The 18,308-nt window shown below is 42.5% G+C and overlaps 1 protein-coding gene across 2 annotated transcripts in view; it reads right to left on the reverse strand.

Annotated features, from left to right (window-relative positions):
• The window catches only part of PXDN (peroxidasin), a 236,317-nt gene that overhangs the window by 55,620 nt on the left and 162,389 nt on the right, over positions 1–18,308 (reverse strand). For both annotated transcript variants that reach the window (XM_077488703.1, XM_077488704.1), the window contains 4 exons: positions 13,661–13,778; positions 6,600–6,769; positions 3,767–4,039; positions 1,188–1,304 (listed from right to left, as the gene is read on the reverse strand). In XM_077488703.1, the coding sequence (XP_077344829.1) occupies positions 1,188–1,304; positions 3,767–4,039; positions 6,600–6,769; positions 13,661–13,778 (678 nt within the window). The remainder of the gene's footprint in view (positions 1–1,187; positions 1,305–3,766; positions 4,040–6,599; positions 6,770–13,660; positions 13,779–18,308) is intronic.

An 18,308-nucleotide genomic window follows, 5' to 3' on the forward strand; every position in this document is an offset into this window, starting at 1 on the left:
ATTGAAAATAGACAGTTGGGACGTGTTCTTACTGCTTCTTGATGGACTATCAACACCACTCAATATAGTTAAAATAGGGAGTGGATGGAGGTTTTCATGCTGCAACATCAGCATTGCCTCGCATCACATTCAAATAAAGTGAACACTGCCTGCATAGTTCGGCAGGCCTTGATGCTTTGCAGCCACCTCCGTTCACTTCTATTGAAATGCACCACAATTGCACCATAAATGCACTGTAATCACACTTAAGAGTCAATCAGTGATTTGTACAAATGAAAAAAAAAAAAACCATCTCCCATGGTATTTGAGATGAGTTGCCTGATGCCACATGAATGCCTGGGCAATGCAACCAAAATGCTATTAACGCTATAGGTGCATTATTGCTGCTGTAGAATTCAATGCCTGTTTTAAGGAGCCCTAATAATGGTATCACAGTCACCTTCATCTCAGCTTTAGAAAGATAGCATGTTGGAATTTCCCTTCCACAGGCGGTGGTCTCAACGGGGGGGGGGGGGGGGGGGGGCACTGATAGATTCAAAAAACTATCCTCCGCAACAACAGGGATATACAAAGTAACACTGACATATAATCACACACATGGGTTGGACTTGGACTTGTGTCTTTTTTCAACCTCACCTACTATGTAACTATGGGGCTGCCTGTGCAAGTTCCAATGAATGAATCAATAGCAATCAATTAGTAAGGACCCTACATAATTTTCCAAAGCATTATCCATTATATTTACTGAAAATGAAAAATCCATTTAAGACACAATGAAGGATCCATCATATGCATCGCTCCACACCACATAGTCACAAAGCAGATTCTGTGCACTTCTGTGTCGTGGGCAAGCTGATCTTTCGCTTCTGTGGGGTATCAGATTTATTTATTTTTCACCAAGGTTAAATAAGGCCCAATAAGTTTGTGGTGTCTGGGATTTAGCCCACATGTAATCCGCTTCTTAATCCCTTTTTGATAACTTACTGGTGTGTTTAAAAAAAGGACAGGAAAAGCCTCAAAGCAGTCATAACACTATTAATCTAAATAGCAGTGTAATGTCTTGGCCTAAGCAAAGGGTTTCACTGTTAAGCTGTTTGTGGCTTCCTGATGAGGGCAAGCAGAAAAAATTTACTTCTTGGATGATGTGCTATTGAGTTGCATTTAAAATACTGCATGAAGCCTGTTACCTCCTTTGGTCCAAGCAATTACTGGCTGTGGATTTCCTTGAGCTTCACAATGGAAATCCACATTATGGCCTTCAAACACATTCCGGTCTTGTGGAACAATGGTGAACTGAGGAACAGCTGAAAAGACAAATGTACATAATGTAATGTGCAGGCCTTTCTTATTGTTCTGCCCTATTTCTACTATATAGTTAATATAAAGTGAAAGTTGAGGCACCAGAATAAAGTCGCAGTTCTGTGGAGAAATGCTAAATATATGCACTTAACTACTTTTTGTTTTTTTTATTAAAATCCTCTGTGAAGAACTAGAAAATGGTCCTCCAAAATCAGGTCACATGATCCTGCTGTCTTGCTTGCTATTTAAAAAAAGCCTAAGAAAAGGTGTTGTGGCGGAGGTTCAATATTGGAACATCTAATGTGATCTGCACTGCATTACATTAATTGGAAAACAGATACGACATGAGGGGTCATTTAGACCTGCAAACTGGAAAAAAAAATAAAGTTACACCCAAGCATGAAAGCTGAAAAAGAAAATCTTTGAGGCCCTCCACTCTCGCATACACACACATATGGACGTAAATACACGCATTGGGAGGAGCCTATGTATAAAAACTTTGATTATGATGCATGTTACAAATCACATGCCAGTGTGAGAGCAAGAATTCTAGCACCAGAGCTCCTGCATAATGCTAAACAGATGACTGTAGCAGCTTTTAAAGCGCCACATATCAAAAACATAGGGTACTTGAGGTTTGCTGCCATTTCATGGGTGCACACAAATTTTGAGGTTTGAGATGTTGGGTATATATTTACTTGGCACAACCTTATCTTTAATGTGTTACCAAAAAAATGTAGTAAAATATTGTGTTTGTTTGTGTGCCCTAAAATTAACTTTAGTGTATTTTTTACTGGTTTCCTAGATCTTTTTGCCAATATCATGTAACATACAAAAATTGGAACTGCTTCTAGAAAATATATAATGTTCTGGGGTTTTATGCAATCTTCTGGGATAAAATGATTTTTTTTAACGTGTGCAAAAAAAAAATGGCCCTGGCAGTAATAGAGTTAAAGTCCAGTCATCATACATATGCGTTTATTGTGGTAGGAGGTTTGTGTGCTGAGGGCGCACACACAGCACAGCAACCGAGCATTCACTGACAGCTCTTGGTCAAGCCTTCTGATAAGGTCAGCAAGGTGGGCTCCCAATCACATGACCTCTGTGAGTACCAAGCAAAGCAGTCATATAAAGCAGAAGCCATGTTGCCTCTTGAGCATTAAAGTCTGTTAAAAAGGGCCGCTTGGAGGCAGTGTTAAGGGGTTAATATGGATCCATCTCCCCAAATAAGCAAATATGCCTTATTTTCAGTTTAAATGCAATCTCTAGGGTTAGAATATCCTGACTTGGCACTGAAGATAATTATTATCATCAGTTTAGGCATAGTACTTAGAAGAGCCCCCACCAAAGAGATTGTTGATCTTCTATAGTGGCTAGGATCCAGCTGGCTGATGTGGGAGACCTGATTAAGCAGAAATACTTATGGAGGGATATTGATGGAAACAAGACTGCAGCTGGGTCAGCCAGATGACCAGGACTCAGGACTTTGCAGCTGCTAAACACCGAGAGATCTGTGTAATGTGTGTATAATATATATAGTGTAAGTTATAGTGCAACGACTCAAGGACCCTCTAAAACACGATCACTTTACTATTTCATTTTCCATCTCATTACTTTTTTTGGCAGATGCTAAAAAAGCAAACAAAAAAAAATACATAAGTAAATAGCAGCAAAAAATGAAATAACGAAAAAAAAAAGCAATGCAGCCAGAAAAGTGATAAGTGCATCGTCGCAAATCACACAGCCTGTGCTCTTACCAAGCTTTCTTAAAGTAAACCTTTTCAAAGAGAAAGATAGCTAATTCGAATCTTATTCTAACTGCTTGGCTGTCATGCTGATTCATTGGCCACAATTCGATTACTTGTTGCAGAACAGATATGCAGATTAGAAAATTCAAGGAAAAGTCTGCAGTCCTTATTTGAAAACCTTATTTTCTGGTCAGTGACATAGTATGAATGCAAGAAAGTTGAAAGAGAAATTTTACTTTAAGGCCCCTTGTGCATGGGGGCATCTAGCTGCTGTGAATCCCTCACGTGGGAGGGCAGGTGTAATGTACCGCCATGCTGCCTGTCAAATGCAGGCTGCAGCTGGACGGGGCTGATGCTGTACCGAGTGGTACTCACGTTTGCAGCCCTATGCATTTAGGGACAAATTCCCAAAATGCAGAAGAACACACTCCTAATGAAGACACTCATTAGAAATTGGTTTTCCACCTATGCAACATGCGACAGACTCATGTAACTGTCAGTAAGTTGTAAATAAATCTGTTGCAGAATTGTTTCTTGAATTTGTTGTACGTGTCAGAAATAGCAAGAAAATATTTGCATGACTTTCATTAATTAGATGCAGGACTTTCTAATATGCCCATGATGCCAGAAAAGTGTTACAAATGATTTATTGATCTGAACCCCATTGTAGTAAAAATAATTAGAAAATAGCAGAAAACATTGCATCTGTCTGTACATACCTTGGACTATAATGTAAGCCGTGGAGTGAATAGTGTCTACAGTGTTTGAGGCAAAACATGCGTACTCTCCAGCATCCTCCTGGTTCACATCCTGGATATACAGTCCTCCAGAGGGTGTGATGTTAATACGGGGGTCACTTGGCAGTGGGGTCCTGTCTCCTCTGGTCCATGTGATCCTTGGTTGTGGCTGGCCTGCTGCGCTACATTCCAAAGTAATGCTTTCACCAATCAGAACTTCTGTGTTTTGGGGCTGAATCACAAAACTGGGCCTAGCTGTTTCAGATAAAAAGTCAAAAGACCACAGTTTTACAAAAGATAACAGATTTTTCACAGCCACGTTTAAATCAAATTTGTTCAAAGAATTCACTCTATATTAATGAACTGTCATTTCATTGCAGAATAGTTCTGGATCGCTCAGAAAAATCTCACGCCTGTCAATTTTTTCCTTTCCATCTTATTCTAAACTCAGATTGACTGCAGGTTAGTTGTAAATGTGGCTGCTTGTCTTCTTCCACTATTAGCTCTTCAGGAGTCCTAATATGTATGAAAATATGGACATGGTCCCAAAAATCAAAATAAAAAATCACCACTGCATAGAAGGACAGATTCACATCTTCGAATTGTGGTAACCTTTTGGCTAAGATTAAGTGTATATTGGACCCCGTGCTAGGGAATGTGCAAAAAATTTTTTTTATAATATATATATACATATACATATACACATACATATACACATACATACACACACACACACGTGTAAACCTATAGGAAAATCAAAAGGAGACAATAACTGCTGCAGTTATCCCAATGTGCTATGCTAAACACGAAGACCAAACTTATATAAAATTTAAACCACGCTGCTTTCTTCACTAATACTCAAAATATATATACCATCAACATTGAAAAAGTGTATGTGTCCAGAACATCAATTAAAACAGAATTAAAGTCCCATATGCAACTTGTATGGGGGAATATAGATGCGACGGCCATCTTTCACCATACAAGTTGTATATACCCGGTGTCGGCTTCAGAGGCGCCTGTAAATGTGAGTTTGATGTACGCCTGGGATTACTGATGGGCACCGATTGGTATCTCAGGTGGGCCCTGCTGGGCATCGCTGATGTGGCTAAACTGATAATCACTGCACTGACTATCAGTGCAGATCCCCTCCGTCAGAAGAGCCACTTATCAGATTCCCTCTCATGCCCTGTCAGCAGTGAATGGAGAAATGCAGATTACCGGCACAGCCTAGTAATGCTGTGATCAGCTGTGATTGTATACAGGTATTCACATGGTAAAGAGCCTATGTCATAGGCTCCTTACCATGATCGGAGATGCAGTGTGTTGGCGTAACACACCGCACTACCGATTGCCACACTACGCACTCACTGAGGCATGCGCGAGTAGCTTGTTCTGCTGGATGTCATATGATATCCAATCAGAATGGGAGAGCCACCGCCCATCCATCATTGTGATATAGGCCGAGCGGGAGGGTGTTAATTGATGTTCAGGACTAATTTGAGTATTATTGAAGAGAGCAGTGTGGTTTAAAATGTTATAGAAGATTAAGTGTAGTATCTGTTCTTATCAAATTTTGGTAAAAAGAATGCTGTTGTCCCTTTGAGCATGAATGAAGGTGCCATTTAGTAATTTCTGATGTAATAAAGTTGGTATGGTGTGAGGGATCTTATTCCCTCAGGTTGAATCTGGTCTGGTGCACCAGGCTTGTCCTTGGTTGTATGCAGGTTTTCCCTAAGTGCAAAGGCCTATCTAGTAGGAATGGGGCTGCTCTTGTCTGGCCAGGGGCTGGGATGGCAGAGAGACCACAGTATCAATGCCCCCCAGAGAGTGCTCTTAGTTTCACTATGGGTTGTGGGACCCCATTGTGAGAACGAGCACTAGGACTCGATGTACCCCTTTGTTCTTTTCCTGCTGTCACTTTTCTAGGTTTCTTTAAAACCACAGCTTTTTTTCTGCACTATGCCTCATGGGCTAAGCCATTTGACCAAGAACAGGGCAATTTATGTTACTAGGCCACAAAGTCTAGCTATTGTCTTGCACATTGGCGCTTTAGTTTTTCTTCACATCTGTCAATGCAGCTATTTATTTGTATCTTTCACGCATAGGATGTTAGGGTATAGGTCTTCTGGCATAGTCTAGGGGGGAGATGTGTATCCCTTAGGTTCCTTCCTCCACTGCCATAGGGGTCTCTCTTTAAGAGTGCCTTACCCCTGACAGGAGCCTCGTGGAGGGTCAGGAATAAATCCCTAATTTTTAGTTAAGAATCATAGCACACACCCTAATGCACCTTTGTGGGTGTGTTTGCATGCACTTTTCTGGTTCACTATGGGGTATAGTTTTTGCAAAATAATGCCATGCACATGAACGCACAAAGCACAGTGTAGCATTCCGTAGTTCCATTCATTTTGTGCACATCCTCAATGCACAACAAAAGACCTACATTTTACAGAATCCACAGATCTGTACCATCTGTAGGTTGGGGGTGCACGGCATTGACACAAAAGGTGAAATATGCTTAGAAGCATAATACTTGTCTATTATGATCAATTTAGGCCTTAGTGCATGGAAATGAGAATCTGATTAGGTGCTATCAGCAATACAGATTTTTTTTTAAGTCACACAGTCATTATTAAAGTAGATGTAAACCCTATTTAAATGCAATTTAGAATTTGCAAAAGCACTGTGTATCACAAGTGACATTTTTTTTTAAATAAAACCCTTATTTTTTCACTTTGGTAATTTTTTGTTGCATCTTAAAACAAGTAACCAGATTATTATTATGAAGTTATATGGTAAATAAAAAAGAACTTACTTGGTGTTCCATAATATCGAAGAGTAACCTCGTGAGTCTTCACCTCTCCAGCCACATTTTTTGCCATACACTGATAGATGCCTTGATCAGCCTCTTGGGTATTTTGGATCATCAATGTGCCATCTTCCAGGAGATTCAGTCGGATATCATCTTTCATGCTCAGTTCATTTCTACACAGATGAGGCCAAAACACATTTACTATGGGTAGAGAAGCATAAATCTTGATATACAACAAAAGACTACGGTGGGGTCCAGTCCAAAGGGTATGGGGTATGAAAGGTTTTGGGCATGTTCTGAGACTCCTTGGGTCCTGGTGCAGGCTTGACTAGTCTGGATCCTTTGGGTATTTAAAGAGCACTTTTAATTTTATCTACATGCAGAAGTATAGACAAATATCTAATCCGCTGATCATGTTGCAGCAATGAGTGCAAAAAATCATACAGATACAGTAAGGCTCGGTTCACACAGGGGTGACTCTGATCCGACTTCAGGTCTCCCCTAGTCGCGCTACATTTAAAAATCAATGTAAGTGAATGAGAGCCGTCTTAATGCACACTACTGAAGTCGCTCCGACTTCAGAAAAGGTTCCTGTACTACTTCAATCCGACTTGTAGGCGACTGGTACCCATTGATTTCAATGGAGGTCGCCTCCAAGTCAGATCTCCGTCTATACGGAGGCGACTCTCACAAAATTATTAGCTCTCAAGAGGGAGTTCCACGCCAAATTTATTTAAAAAAATTTGCGTGGGTTCCCCCTCCGAGAGCATACCAGGCCCTTAGGTCTGGTATGGATTTTAAGGGGAACCCCCTATGCCGAAAAAATGACGTGGGGGTCCCCCCCAGATCCATACCAGACCCTTATCCGAGCGCGCTACCCGGCCGGCCAGGAAAGGGGGTGGAAACGAGCGAGCGCCCCCCCGAGCTGTACCAGGCTGCGTGCCCTCAACATGAGGGGTGCCTTGGGGAAGGAGGGGCCGGGTAGCGTGCTCGGATAAGGGTCTGGTATGGATCTGGGGGGGACCCCCACGCCATTTTTTTGGTGTAGGGGGTTCCCCTTAAAATCCATACCAGACCTAAGGGCCTGGTATGCTCTCGGAGGGGGAACCCATGCCGTTTTTTTTTTATTTAGCGTGGAGTTCCCCCTTGAGAGCTCATTCTCTGATTGGCCCGGGGAAATTTAAAGTCATGTTGTAAGTCGCCCCAAGTCCTGTCCAAGTCGTGTTCAAGTCGTGTCCAAGTTGCCGTGTTGAAAGTAGAGTTGCCCCTGTGTGAACCGATCCTAATTGTTCGCACCAAACATCAGGATGGGCAAACTCAGAGATCTCAGAGATTGTTGGCATGATTGCTATTGCCAAACAAGCTGGTTTGAGTATTCTTGTAACTGCTGATCTCTTAGGATTTTCATGCACAACAGTCTTTAGAGTTTACTCAGAATGGAGTGAAAAAAAATAAAATAATTCTTGAAGGTAAAAATTCTTCAGTGTGCAGCACCGCCCTCAGCTTCTTCTAATACTTACCTGAGCCCAATCGCGAACCAGCGATGGGCACGGGAGCCTCGGGTCTCCCAGGTCTCTCCCTGCTCATTGGCTGAGATACAGTCAATGGCTCCCACTGCCATAAATCACAGCCAGTGAGGAGGGAAAGGGGGGCAGACTTAGCCACGCTCTGTGCGCCCCATGGACACACCGAGGCAGCTCAGGAGTGAGCATGCATGAGTGCCCAAGAGCAAGCCGCTTACTCTGGGGGAATTTGAGAAGGGCCAGACGCGCCAGTGGGGGACCCAAGAAAAGGAGGATTGGGCTGCTTTGTGCAAAACCATTGCTCAGAGCAGGCAAGTATAACATGTTTGTTATTTAAAAAATAAGCAAGCAACAAAGATTATGTACTGCGTTAGCCAGGATTTATTACAGAGGTAAAGAAGGCAAACAACGTTTACCTTTTTGTGGCTAACAAAAAAGAAAAAAGTACATGATTTAAGAGTTTTAACAGTCCTTCAGGTATTATGACAGATCAAATGTCTTAAGAAGCTCAATAGTCTGAAAGCTTCTTCTTACAGTGGATATAAAAAAGTCTACACACCCCTGGTAAAATGTCAGGTTTATGTGATGTAAAAAAAGAGACAAAGATAAATCATTTCAGAAATTTTTTCACCTTTAATATGACCTATAAACTGTATAACTCTGTTGAACAACAAACTGAAATCTTTTAGGTGGAGGGAAGTTAAAAAAAAAAAATAATAATAAATTTATAGTTGCATAAGTGGGCACACCCTTAAAACGAATACTTTTTTGAAGCACCTTTTGATTTTACTATAGCACTTAGTTTTTGTTTTTTTTTGGTATGAGTCTACCAGCATGGCACATCTTGACTTGGCAATATTTGCCCACGCTTCTTTGCAAAAACACTCCAAATCTGTCAGATTGCGAGCGCATCTCCTGTGCACAGCCCTCTTCATATCACCCCACAAATTTTCAAATTGGATTCAGGTCTGGGCTCTGGCTGGGCCATTCCAAAACTTGAATCTTCTTACTTCACGTGAAGCCACTCCTTTGTTGATTTGGATGTGTGCTTTGCGTCGTTTGCCATGCCAAGAGATGAAGTTCCTCTTCACGTTCAACTTTCTAGCAGAAGCCTAAAGGTTGTGTGTCAATATTGACTGGTATTTGGAACTGTTCATAATTCCCTCTACCTTGACTAAGGCCCATGTTCCGGCTAAAGGAAAACAGCCCCAAAGCATGATGCTGCCACCATAATGTTTCACGGTGGGTATGGCATTCTTTTGGTGATGTGCAGTGTTGTTTTTGCACCAAACATATATTTTGGAATTATGGCGAAAAAAAAGTTCAACCTTGGTTTCATCAGACCACAACCCATTTTGCCACATGCTTTGGGGAGACTTCAGATATGTTTTTGCAAAATTTAACTGGGCTTGGGTGTTTTCCTTGGTAAGAAAGAGCTTCCATCTTGCCCCTCTACCCCATAGCCCAGACATATGAAGAATTCGGGAGCTCTTTGTCACATGTACCATACAGCCAGTACTTGCCAGATATTTCTGCAACTCCTTTAATGTTGCTGTAGGCCTCTTGGCAGCCAGCAACCAGTTTTACTCTCATCTTTTCATCGATTTTGGAGGGACATACAGTTCTTGGTAATGTCACCGTTGTGCCATATTTTCTCCACTTGATGACTGTCACTGTGTTCTATGGTATATCTAATGCCTTGGATGTTCTTTTATACCCTTCTCCTGACCGATACATTTTAATAATGAGACCCCTCTGATGCTTTGGAAGCTCTCTGTGGACCATGGCTTTAGCTGTAGGATGCGACTAAGAAAATGTCAGGAAAGACCTACTAGAACAGCTGAACTTTATTTGAGGTTAATAACAGGCACTTTAAATAATGGCAGGTGTGTACTGACTCCTATGTAACATGAGTTTGAATGTGATTGCTTAATTCTGAACAAAGCTACATCCCCAGTTATAATTCGTTTCATAGCCCATCCAGTTCAACCCGAGTGAGTGTCTACAATTGTCCCTATCCCTGTACATTGCACACTCACATTGGTCCCTACCCTCAATGAGCCCACAATCCAAGGTCCCCATTCATATACTAGGGCCAATTTTTGGACAGAAGCCAATTAACCTACCTGCAATTATTATGTGCACACTTATGCAACCACATTATTTTAGTTTTTTAGTTTTACTTTCCCCCTAAAAGATTTCAGTTTGTTTTTCAATGGAGTTGTACAGTTTATAGGTCACATTAAAGGTGGAAAAAATTCTGAAATTATTTATCTTTGTCTCATTTATTTTTTTCCATAAAAGAAAACTTCCATTTTAACAGGGGTATGTAGATTTTTTATATCCACTGTATAATTATGGTGAGCAGAAATTAATCTCAGAGTGCACAGCCAATTGAATCTTTAGGAGGATGGGCTATAACAAGAGAAGAACACATTGGGGTCCACTGCTGCCAAGAACAGAAAGCGGAGGCTGGTCTGACGAATTTCGATTTATGCTGTGGCACACACACAGATGCTATGATCCAATTCCAAAAGAAAACCTTTGGGATGTAACAGAATGGGAGATTTGCAGCATCAGCATGCAGCTGATAAATCTGCGTGATGCAATCCTGTTATCATGAACCAGAATCTCAAAAGGAATGTTTGTGGGATGTGGAATCCATGCTATGAAGAACTGAGGGCATTTTTGAGGGCAAACGGAGACCCTGCCCAATGTTAGTCTCCTTAGTGTTTTGAAGCCCTTCCTTTCTCCTTTAATTATCTTGACATTTTTATACATCTGTTTGGAGTAATGTTTCTGTAAATTCTTTTTTTGTGAGCACACTAAACATTTGCCCAGCTATCCATAATCAAAAAATAGCTTTTACACCAAGCAACACCATCTCCTTAGGGGACTTGCTCAACTCGTAAATAAAGAAGCAATGTAAAAAATTCAGTCAACTGAAACGGAGTATGCAGGAACCTGAGCCATACCAAACCTCTTCATTTAGGCAATGCAACATAACCTTGCTTTGATGGAGGGGTCCTGCATGATTCAAGCATCACCGTTTCTATGACTTTCATTATGCTTCAAGAATAATACATTGAATAAATATTAAAGTGGTTCTAAAGCCAGGACATTTATTACCCTAATGCAGGGGTAGGGAACCTCGGCTCTCCAGCTGTTTTGAAACTACAAGTCCCATGAGACATTGCAAGACCCTAACAATCAAAGGCATGACTCCTAGAGGCAGAGGCATGATGGAATTTGTAGTTTCAAAACAGCTGGAGAGCCGAGGTTCCCTAGCCCTGCCCTAATGCATTCCCTGCATGAAGGTAAACATGTCCCAGTGTTTGTATCACCCCATCACTCCCCCCATATACTTACCAATTGCAATCCAGCGCTGTGCCAATCTGGAGTGGCTCTGTCCTCTCTCTCTGCTCGCAGGGGCAGCAGCGGGACCCATAGGCTGCTGTTGCTGTTGGACAAATCCTGTAAGAAGAGATGGGGGGGAGAGGGATTGTGTGCTGAGACATACTGTGTGTGTCAATTGGCACACACAGCCTGGTGCCCGAAGGTGTGCTCCTATAGCAAACATCATGCTACAGGGGAGCACAAAGAGGAGGCGGTGCCAAGAGCACTTGCAGGAGAGCCCAGAAGAGTTAAGTAGAACATGTTTTTTTTATTAAAAATTTACCTTTGCAAATGATTTAACGTATACAGGTGACTAAATGTATACTTCAAGAGAATACTAATTTTGGAAATGCTATAAGGGGTAAAAAAAAAAAAACTCCCACAATGCCATAGTCACTTCTAACATTATTGTGAAAGAACTGAAAACTGTTTGAGGATTTCTACAAGCAGCAAAGCAAAGAGGTCTGCACCTCTCATGCTCCCCTGTATAAAACCGAGGCACCACTGTCCTGCTTTTTCCACGGTTTTTTGGACCAACAATGGTGATCACAGAACTCAAATGAAACTTTACTGTTGCACTGTAGTAACAGAATTCACCTGCAGCTGAAGAGGCAATCTGTGAGTGCAGCGCCTGGCTCAGGAATACCTGGAAGCTGCAAGAGAGGATGGAATACTCCATAATATAACACAAAAGAGGGCTGCAAGAAGTGAATTTCCCCTTTTTTGCAACTCACAATGCATAAATTAGTTGGAGAAAAAAAAACCCACAGGTTGTAAACTAAAATAATAAACATGTTCTACTCACCTGCTCTGTGAAATAATTTTGCACATAGTAGCCCCTTTCTGGGGTCCCCCACTGGCGCTCCCCCTCTTCTGTGTGTGCCTCTATAGCAAGCTGTGTGCTATGGGATCACTCCCAAGCCGAGCTGTGTGCATTCATAGACATGCACAGCATGGCTCGGCCCTGCCCCACGCTCCCTCCCCACAGGATTTGACGGACAGCAACAGGAGTAAGGAAAGCAAGGAATGCATAAAAAAAAAAAATGTAACTTAACTACTTTAAGAGTATGTATGAAGATATGTAAATGTAATCATCATAAATTCATATAAGCTTTAAAGCGAAAGAAAAGCTAAGAAAAAATGACCCTTGCAGTGGGTACCCAGGCCCCCCTCCCCCACCACATCACACTGCAAGTATTAAATGCTCAATAAGTCTAAGGAGTAGAGTACTAAGATGTATTGGATATCTTATTTATTGCTCCTGCAGGCTTTCGTCATTTGTGTGATCAGTCCCCTACAGCTTCCCATACAAAGGTGCACTGGCCTAGGGGAGAATGCTTACCTTCTTGCTTACAATGCGGGACTAATAGTCTTGCATTGTTAGTGATAACACAGGAGGACAGCTCACAGCCTGAAGCATCAGGAAGATGAGGAGGAGAGTGCCAGAGCAAGTAATACAGTCTCTTTCTTTACCCTCTAGAGTTAATGAACATGTAATCCCTGCACTGCACTGCAAGTGCTTTTTTTTTTTCATCCTAGAGTTGGACTTTAAGATTATGTCACAGTGCGATCATAAACTATTATGATGCTCTCAGTGTTTTCCATGTGTGATGAAAAGATTGATCCTGCTAGAAAAGGTGCCAGGATAGCACTTCCTTTTACAGGAAATGAAGGACATGGTACCACTGAAATGGCAATCAATGTTGTCGTCCCTTCTTCAGATACTGAGGCCTGCACAATGGAGTGATGTGTAGCTGCCCCAGCTAAAGACTTACCCCCACTGGGAATGCCAGAGAATTTCAGCATGGTATTTCCCATACCGACTGACGTTTTGTAAGCTGCTTTTTGGCAGTGGGGAAAACCTGTGGTATGAACTTAAATTTAAGATATTAACAATTGCATTTTAAAAATAGCCTTTACAGGGTTAGCAAATAACCCTTTCCATGTGCTTGCCTTCTACCAAAGTTGTATCACTGCCTATATAAAAGTGTCCAGGGGTTGTCTGAAGACAGGAAGTTTTGGATAAAGCAGTATACACTATTGTGACAAGGAGTGACCATAAATGACCAGTACAACACACAGGGATGTTTATAAAAGACACATGACTTGGCAACAACACTGCCATTTTTTTTTTCTTTAACATACTTGTTTCGGAGCCAGATGATCTCCGGCTTGGGGTTGCCTTCAGCTCGACAAGTGAAGTACACAGTGTTCCCAAAGGTGACATCCACATCTTGAGGCTCTGATGTAATCCTTGGCCGCTCTGTAAATGGAAGTCATTTTAGGTCTAATTTAATAATGAGAAGCTATTTCCAAGTATGGATTTAAAAGAAATGTACATGCTAGGTGGACAGAATACTAGCTCTTCTTCTCATTCTGCATGGTACATAGTGGTCATAAAGTGGTTCTAGCATTAAGCAGAACCAAGACAGCTGAACAAATATCTGTCTGGAGCTCAGCTGTAATGCACATAAAGATTATGTGTACTTTCACACGCGTTCATTAAAGAAAGTTTAAGGCAGAGGCATAGCTTGAAGCTTGTGGGCCCGGATGCAAAAGTTGACCTCCCCCCTCACTACCACCCACCACTTCCACCCTGTGTGCAGATATACCCACCGCACGCCAAGATACTCAAAGTGGCTTAAGAGTTTAGGAGGTCCCAGTTCCCCCCCCCCCCCCCCCCCGGGCCGAAATCATATTCTTTTACACACAGTCTATCAACCTCCACAGGGTGTATCTGGCTTTTAATGTTTCCGTTCTGACCTGTGAAATCTCTTGGTCAGAATGGCGCTGTAGTAGCAGTAGGCAAATATACCCTGTGCAGATCATGGCTAACTGGCTGTGTTGTAAAGGAATGTGATTTCAGCCCTGCGGAGGAGGAACAGTATAGAGTGTTGTAAAGGTGAAGGAGCTCAGCAGCTGGGCATAGCATGCAGGGTGGAGGGGGTGGACGACTTATATCTGGGAGGGCAAAGCCATGTGACACAAAATCTGGAACCTGCAGCCCTTCAGCGCCCCCCCCAAGGAGGTGTTAAGGGATTTGTTTTAGCAATTTCTGAAGGTTTCTCACTCAGTGTTGGCGGGTATTGGGAGAAGGTCACTTCCCGGAGGTGGATGTATTTTCCCCAGTTGTCAGGGAAGTGAGGCAAGGGGACATCCCCAGTGTCTTCTAGTGACTAGAAGACACTGAGCGGTGTCTTACCTCACCAGTGACATCAGTCCCATTGTGGCTACAGGATGGCACTCTCCTCCTCTTAACTTGCTGAGTTCAGTTATCATTCCATGTTGCCAGCACACAGCACAGACACTTCCCCATCCTGGGCTGTTCTCACCCCATGTTCCTCCTCTCCATTCGAAATGGAAATGGCTCACAGCTTCTCCCCAGCCAATAAGAACAGAGGGGTGTGGACTGTGTGAGGCAAAGTGGAAGCCCAGTACTGGAGCATGGCTGTGGGGCCCTAGGGCAGATTGGAGCTGGACTTTGTGGAGGATATGATAATATGACAGGGAGGCTGCAGGGACCCCCTGGAGCTAGGGGCGGGTTGTGATTGTGACCCCTGCACTGCCACTGGTGTATATTGTTGATGTGAAATTGGGTTCATAAATATGCATTTACCGTCCTTAAACCCTGGTGTATAAAAAAAAAAGTCCAATAATAAAGTGACAATGTGCTCCTTCAAATTGTTCTGTGCTTCTTGGAAAACAGTGCCCCATAAGAAATGCACTCAATGCTATTATTAACCCCACAAGAAGGTATTTCACCTTCACAGTATAAGCCACTGTGCAGCCTGTAGAGTGGGAGGGAACTTCCTGTCCTGTGTTCTCTTGTCTGCGATGTAAGTGGTCTCCTCACTGTTACCTCTTAGATGTTGCCCACATGTAGAGAGGAATGAGACTCCATAGTGTGATACCGTACAAATATCCAAAAATGTATTAATACTGATGGGTACTCACATTTAATAAAAACCATTAAAAGCGAAAACAGTATTCAAAAAACAGGAAACCGGAGTGATCTGCGCTCCACAGCTCGAAAGGTGATGCAATGATGCTGTATAGTCCTTCCCTATGCGTTTTGTCAATGGGACATCATCTGGAGCGGGCCAAGAAGCACAGATCAATTTGAAGGAGCACATTGTCACTTTATTATTGGACTTTTTTTTTTATACACCAGGGTTTAAGGATGGTATGTGAATATACAAATATTTATTTTCTGCACTTTTAGTCACTTTTTGCACTAAACGCACCCGTGGCACACACCCCTCAAGTATTTAGAGGTTGTAGGTCACCTCTTAATAAAAGCAGCACCATGCCTATCCCCTCCTTTTCACAAACATTCTTCAAGCACATGTATTTGTGTGTCTTCAGCTAACACATCTGCCCTACACAAAACATCTGCAGCTGACAAATAGGTATAGAGCCGAACATGAGCTGACAGATATTCTGAATCAAGCAGAATAGTTGGTGGACATACTATCATCAAGGGACTATCCTTCCTCTATGACAGGGGTCTCAAACTGGCGGCCCTCCAGCTGTTGCGAAACTACAAATCCCATCATGCCTCTGCCTGTGGGAGTCATGCTTGTAACTGTCAGCTTTGCAATGCCTCATGAGACTTGTAGTTTTGCAACAGCTGGAGGGCCGCCAGTTTGAGACCCGTGTTCTATGATAACAAACAAGTGATCTTAAGAAGTTGATGATGAAGTGATTGCTAGGTACATAGTTAGAAAACCTTCAGTGTAGTGCCAAAGTTAAAAGACAAGTGTCCGGTTCAGAACACTTAAAGCTCCTCTGCAAATGAAGAGGCACAGCAATTGGGTCTGTCTGCCCTCTCTAACAATTTTATCTTAAAGCAAGGCACACTGGGAAAATATAAAAACAGAAAAGGTATTCACTATGTAGCACCCCCTGACCCCCAAAGCACATGAGGTAGGCAGGACCTCAGGGTCTAGTCTTCACCAATAGACTAATGCAAACAGATAGGTGTCCGTTACTTTCCAGCAGAGTGGATAAAAAAATAAAAATATTGGATTTTCTTTTTTATTTAAATCAGGTTTTTTAGATTTTTATCAAATTTATTTAAATAAAATGCTTTTGGAGTAAACATCTTTCTATTTAAGATACATTAATAGTTTGGTTATCAAGCATGAAATGTAGCTCAGTTATGTAGCGTGTTAGTTATTAACCATGGAATAAAACAAAGTTCAGGAACATTCCTTTATCCCATTGTTTTGCAAATCTATGTACACTACACTACTATGATTGTTTGAAGAGAAATGCATCTGTACGAGGCTCCAAGTGTGAGGAGCAAGGACAAGCAGTAAAAACGAAAGTGAAACCTTCTAAGCAGCTTACAAACATTGTGATTTTTCTGCACATACCGTATATACTCGAGTATAAGCCGAGATTTTCAGCCTCTTTTTTGAGGCTGAAAGTGCCCCCTCGGCTTATACTCGAGTCACCGCTGTCTGACTGCTCGATCAGCGTATCGAGCAGACAGACGGCGGACATTAAAATTTAAAAGCCGCGCCTCCTTCTCCGCCTCCGCCTGTGATAGGCGGAACACTGAATTTCCCAGCAGTCAGTGTTCCACCTATCACGGACATCCGCTCATTCTCATACTACGGACGAGTATGAGAGGATGTCCGTGATAGGCGGAACACAGGCTGCTGGGAAATTGAGTGTTCCGCCTATCACAGGCGGAGGCGGAATTTTGAATTGTAGAATGGCCGCCGAGAAGAGCGGCGATCCATCGGCACGGCACGGGACGGAGGAGGCACGGGAAGGAGGAGGCACGGCACGGGACGGAGGAGGCACGGGAAGGAGGAGGCACGGCACGGGACGGAGGAGGCACGGGACGGAGGAGGCACGGCACGGGTCGGAGGAGGCTCGGGACGACGGCGGCTCGGGACGGAGGCTTGGGACACAGGTAGGCTGGACACACACACAAGGCTGCACGGACACACACACACACACACACACACACACACACACACACACACACAGGGATGGATGGATGGATGGATACACACACACACACACAGGGATGGATGGATGGATGGATACACACACACACACACACAGGGATGGATGGATGGATGAATACACACACACACACACACACACACACAGGGATGGATGGATGGATGGATGGATACACACACAGGGATGGATGGACACACAGGGATGGACGGACACACACACAGGGATGGACAGCCATGTCTCACCCTCGGCTTATACACGAGTCAATAAGTTTTCCAGTTTTTTGGGGGTAAATTGGGGGCCTCGGCTTATATTCGGGTCGGCCTATACTCGAGTATATACGGTAGCTTAAATTGCTTTACTCCTCCCTTGAGGAGCAAAAAGGCAACAGGCCATAAAACAGTCCCAGTTTTGGAATATTTTAATGAATTTCCTCTATCTATGGGTAAAGCAAGTATGCATGCAAACTGCAAGCAATGCAGCAAAGATATGCAAGGCCTGGTGAGAAGTTTTGAGAAGAGAAGATGTGCTGTGAAGAAAGGACTGTGTGTGACGTTTATTTTATGTGGACCCAGCTGATATATATATATATATTATATTAATATTAATATATATTAAGTTCTTTTAGTTAGTTTTTTTCAAATATATTTTGTTTATGCACTTCAGTTACTAAACATAGATGTTGAAGCAAATACAAGGATATGTAATATAATGTTATTGTTTTAATTAAATAAAAGAATTTGAGTAGTTAAACTGTGTGTGATTAACCTATTAAGCTAAAATTGGTTCTGATATCGCTGTTTTACTAGCCTGA

The sequence above is a fragment of the Lithobates pipiens genome, unplaced genomic scaffold (assembly GCF_037356315.1).
Source record: "Lithobates pipiens isolate NorthernLeopardFrog02 unplaced genomic scaffold, aLitPip1_a1.2 Scaffold_18, whole genome shotgun sequence".
Taxonomy (NCBI): Eukaryota; Metazoa; Chordata; class Amphibia; order Anura; family Ranidae; genus Lithobates; species Lithobates pipiens.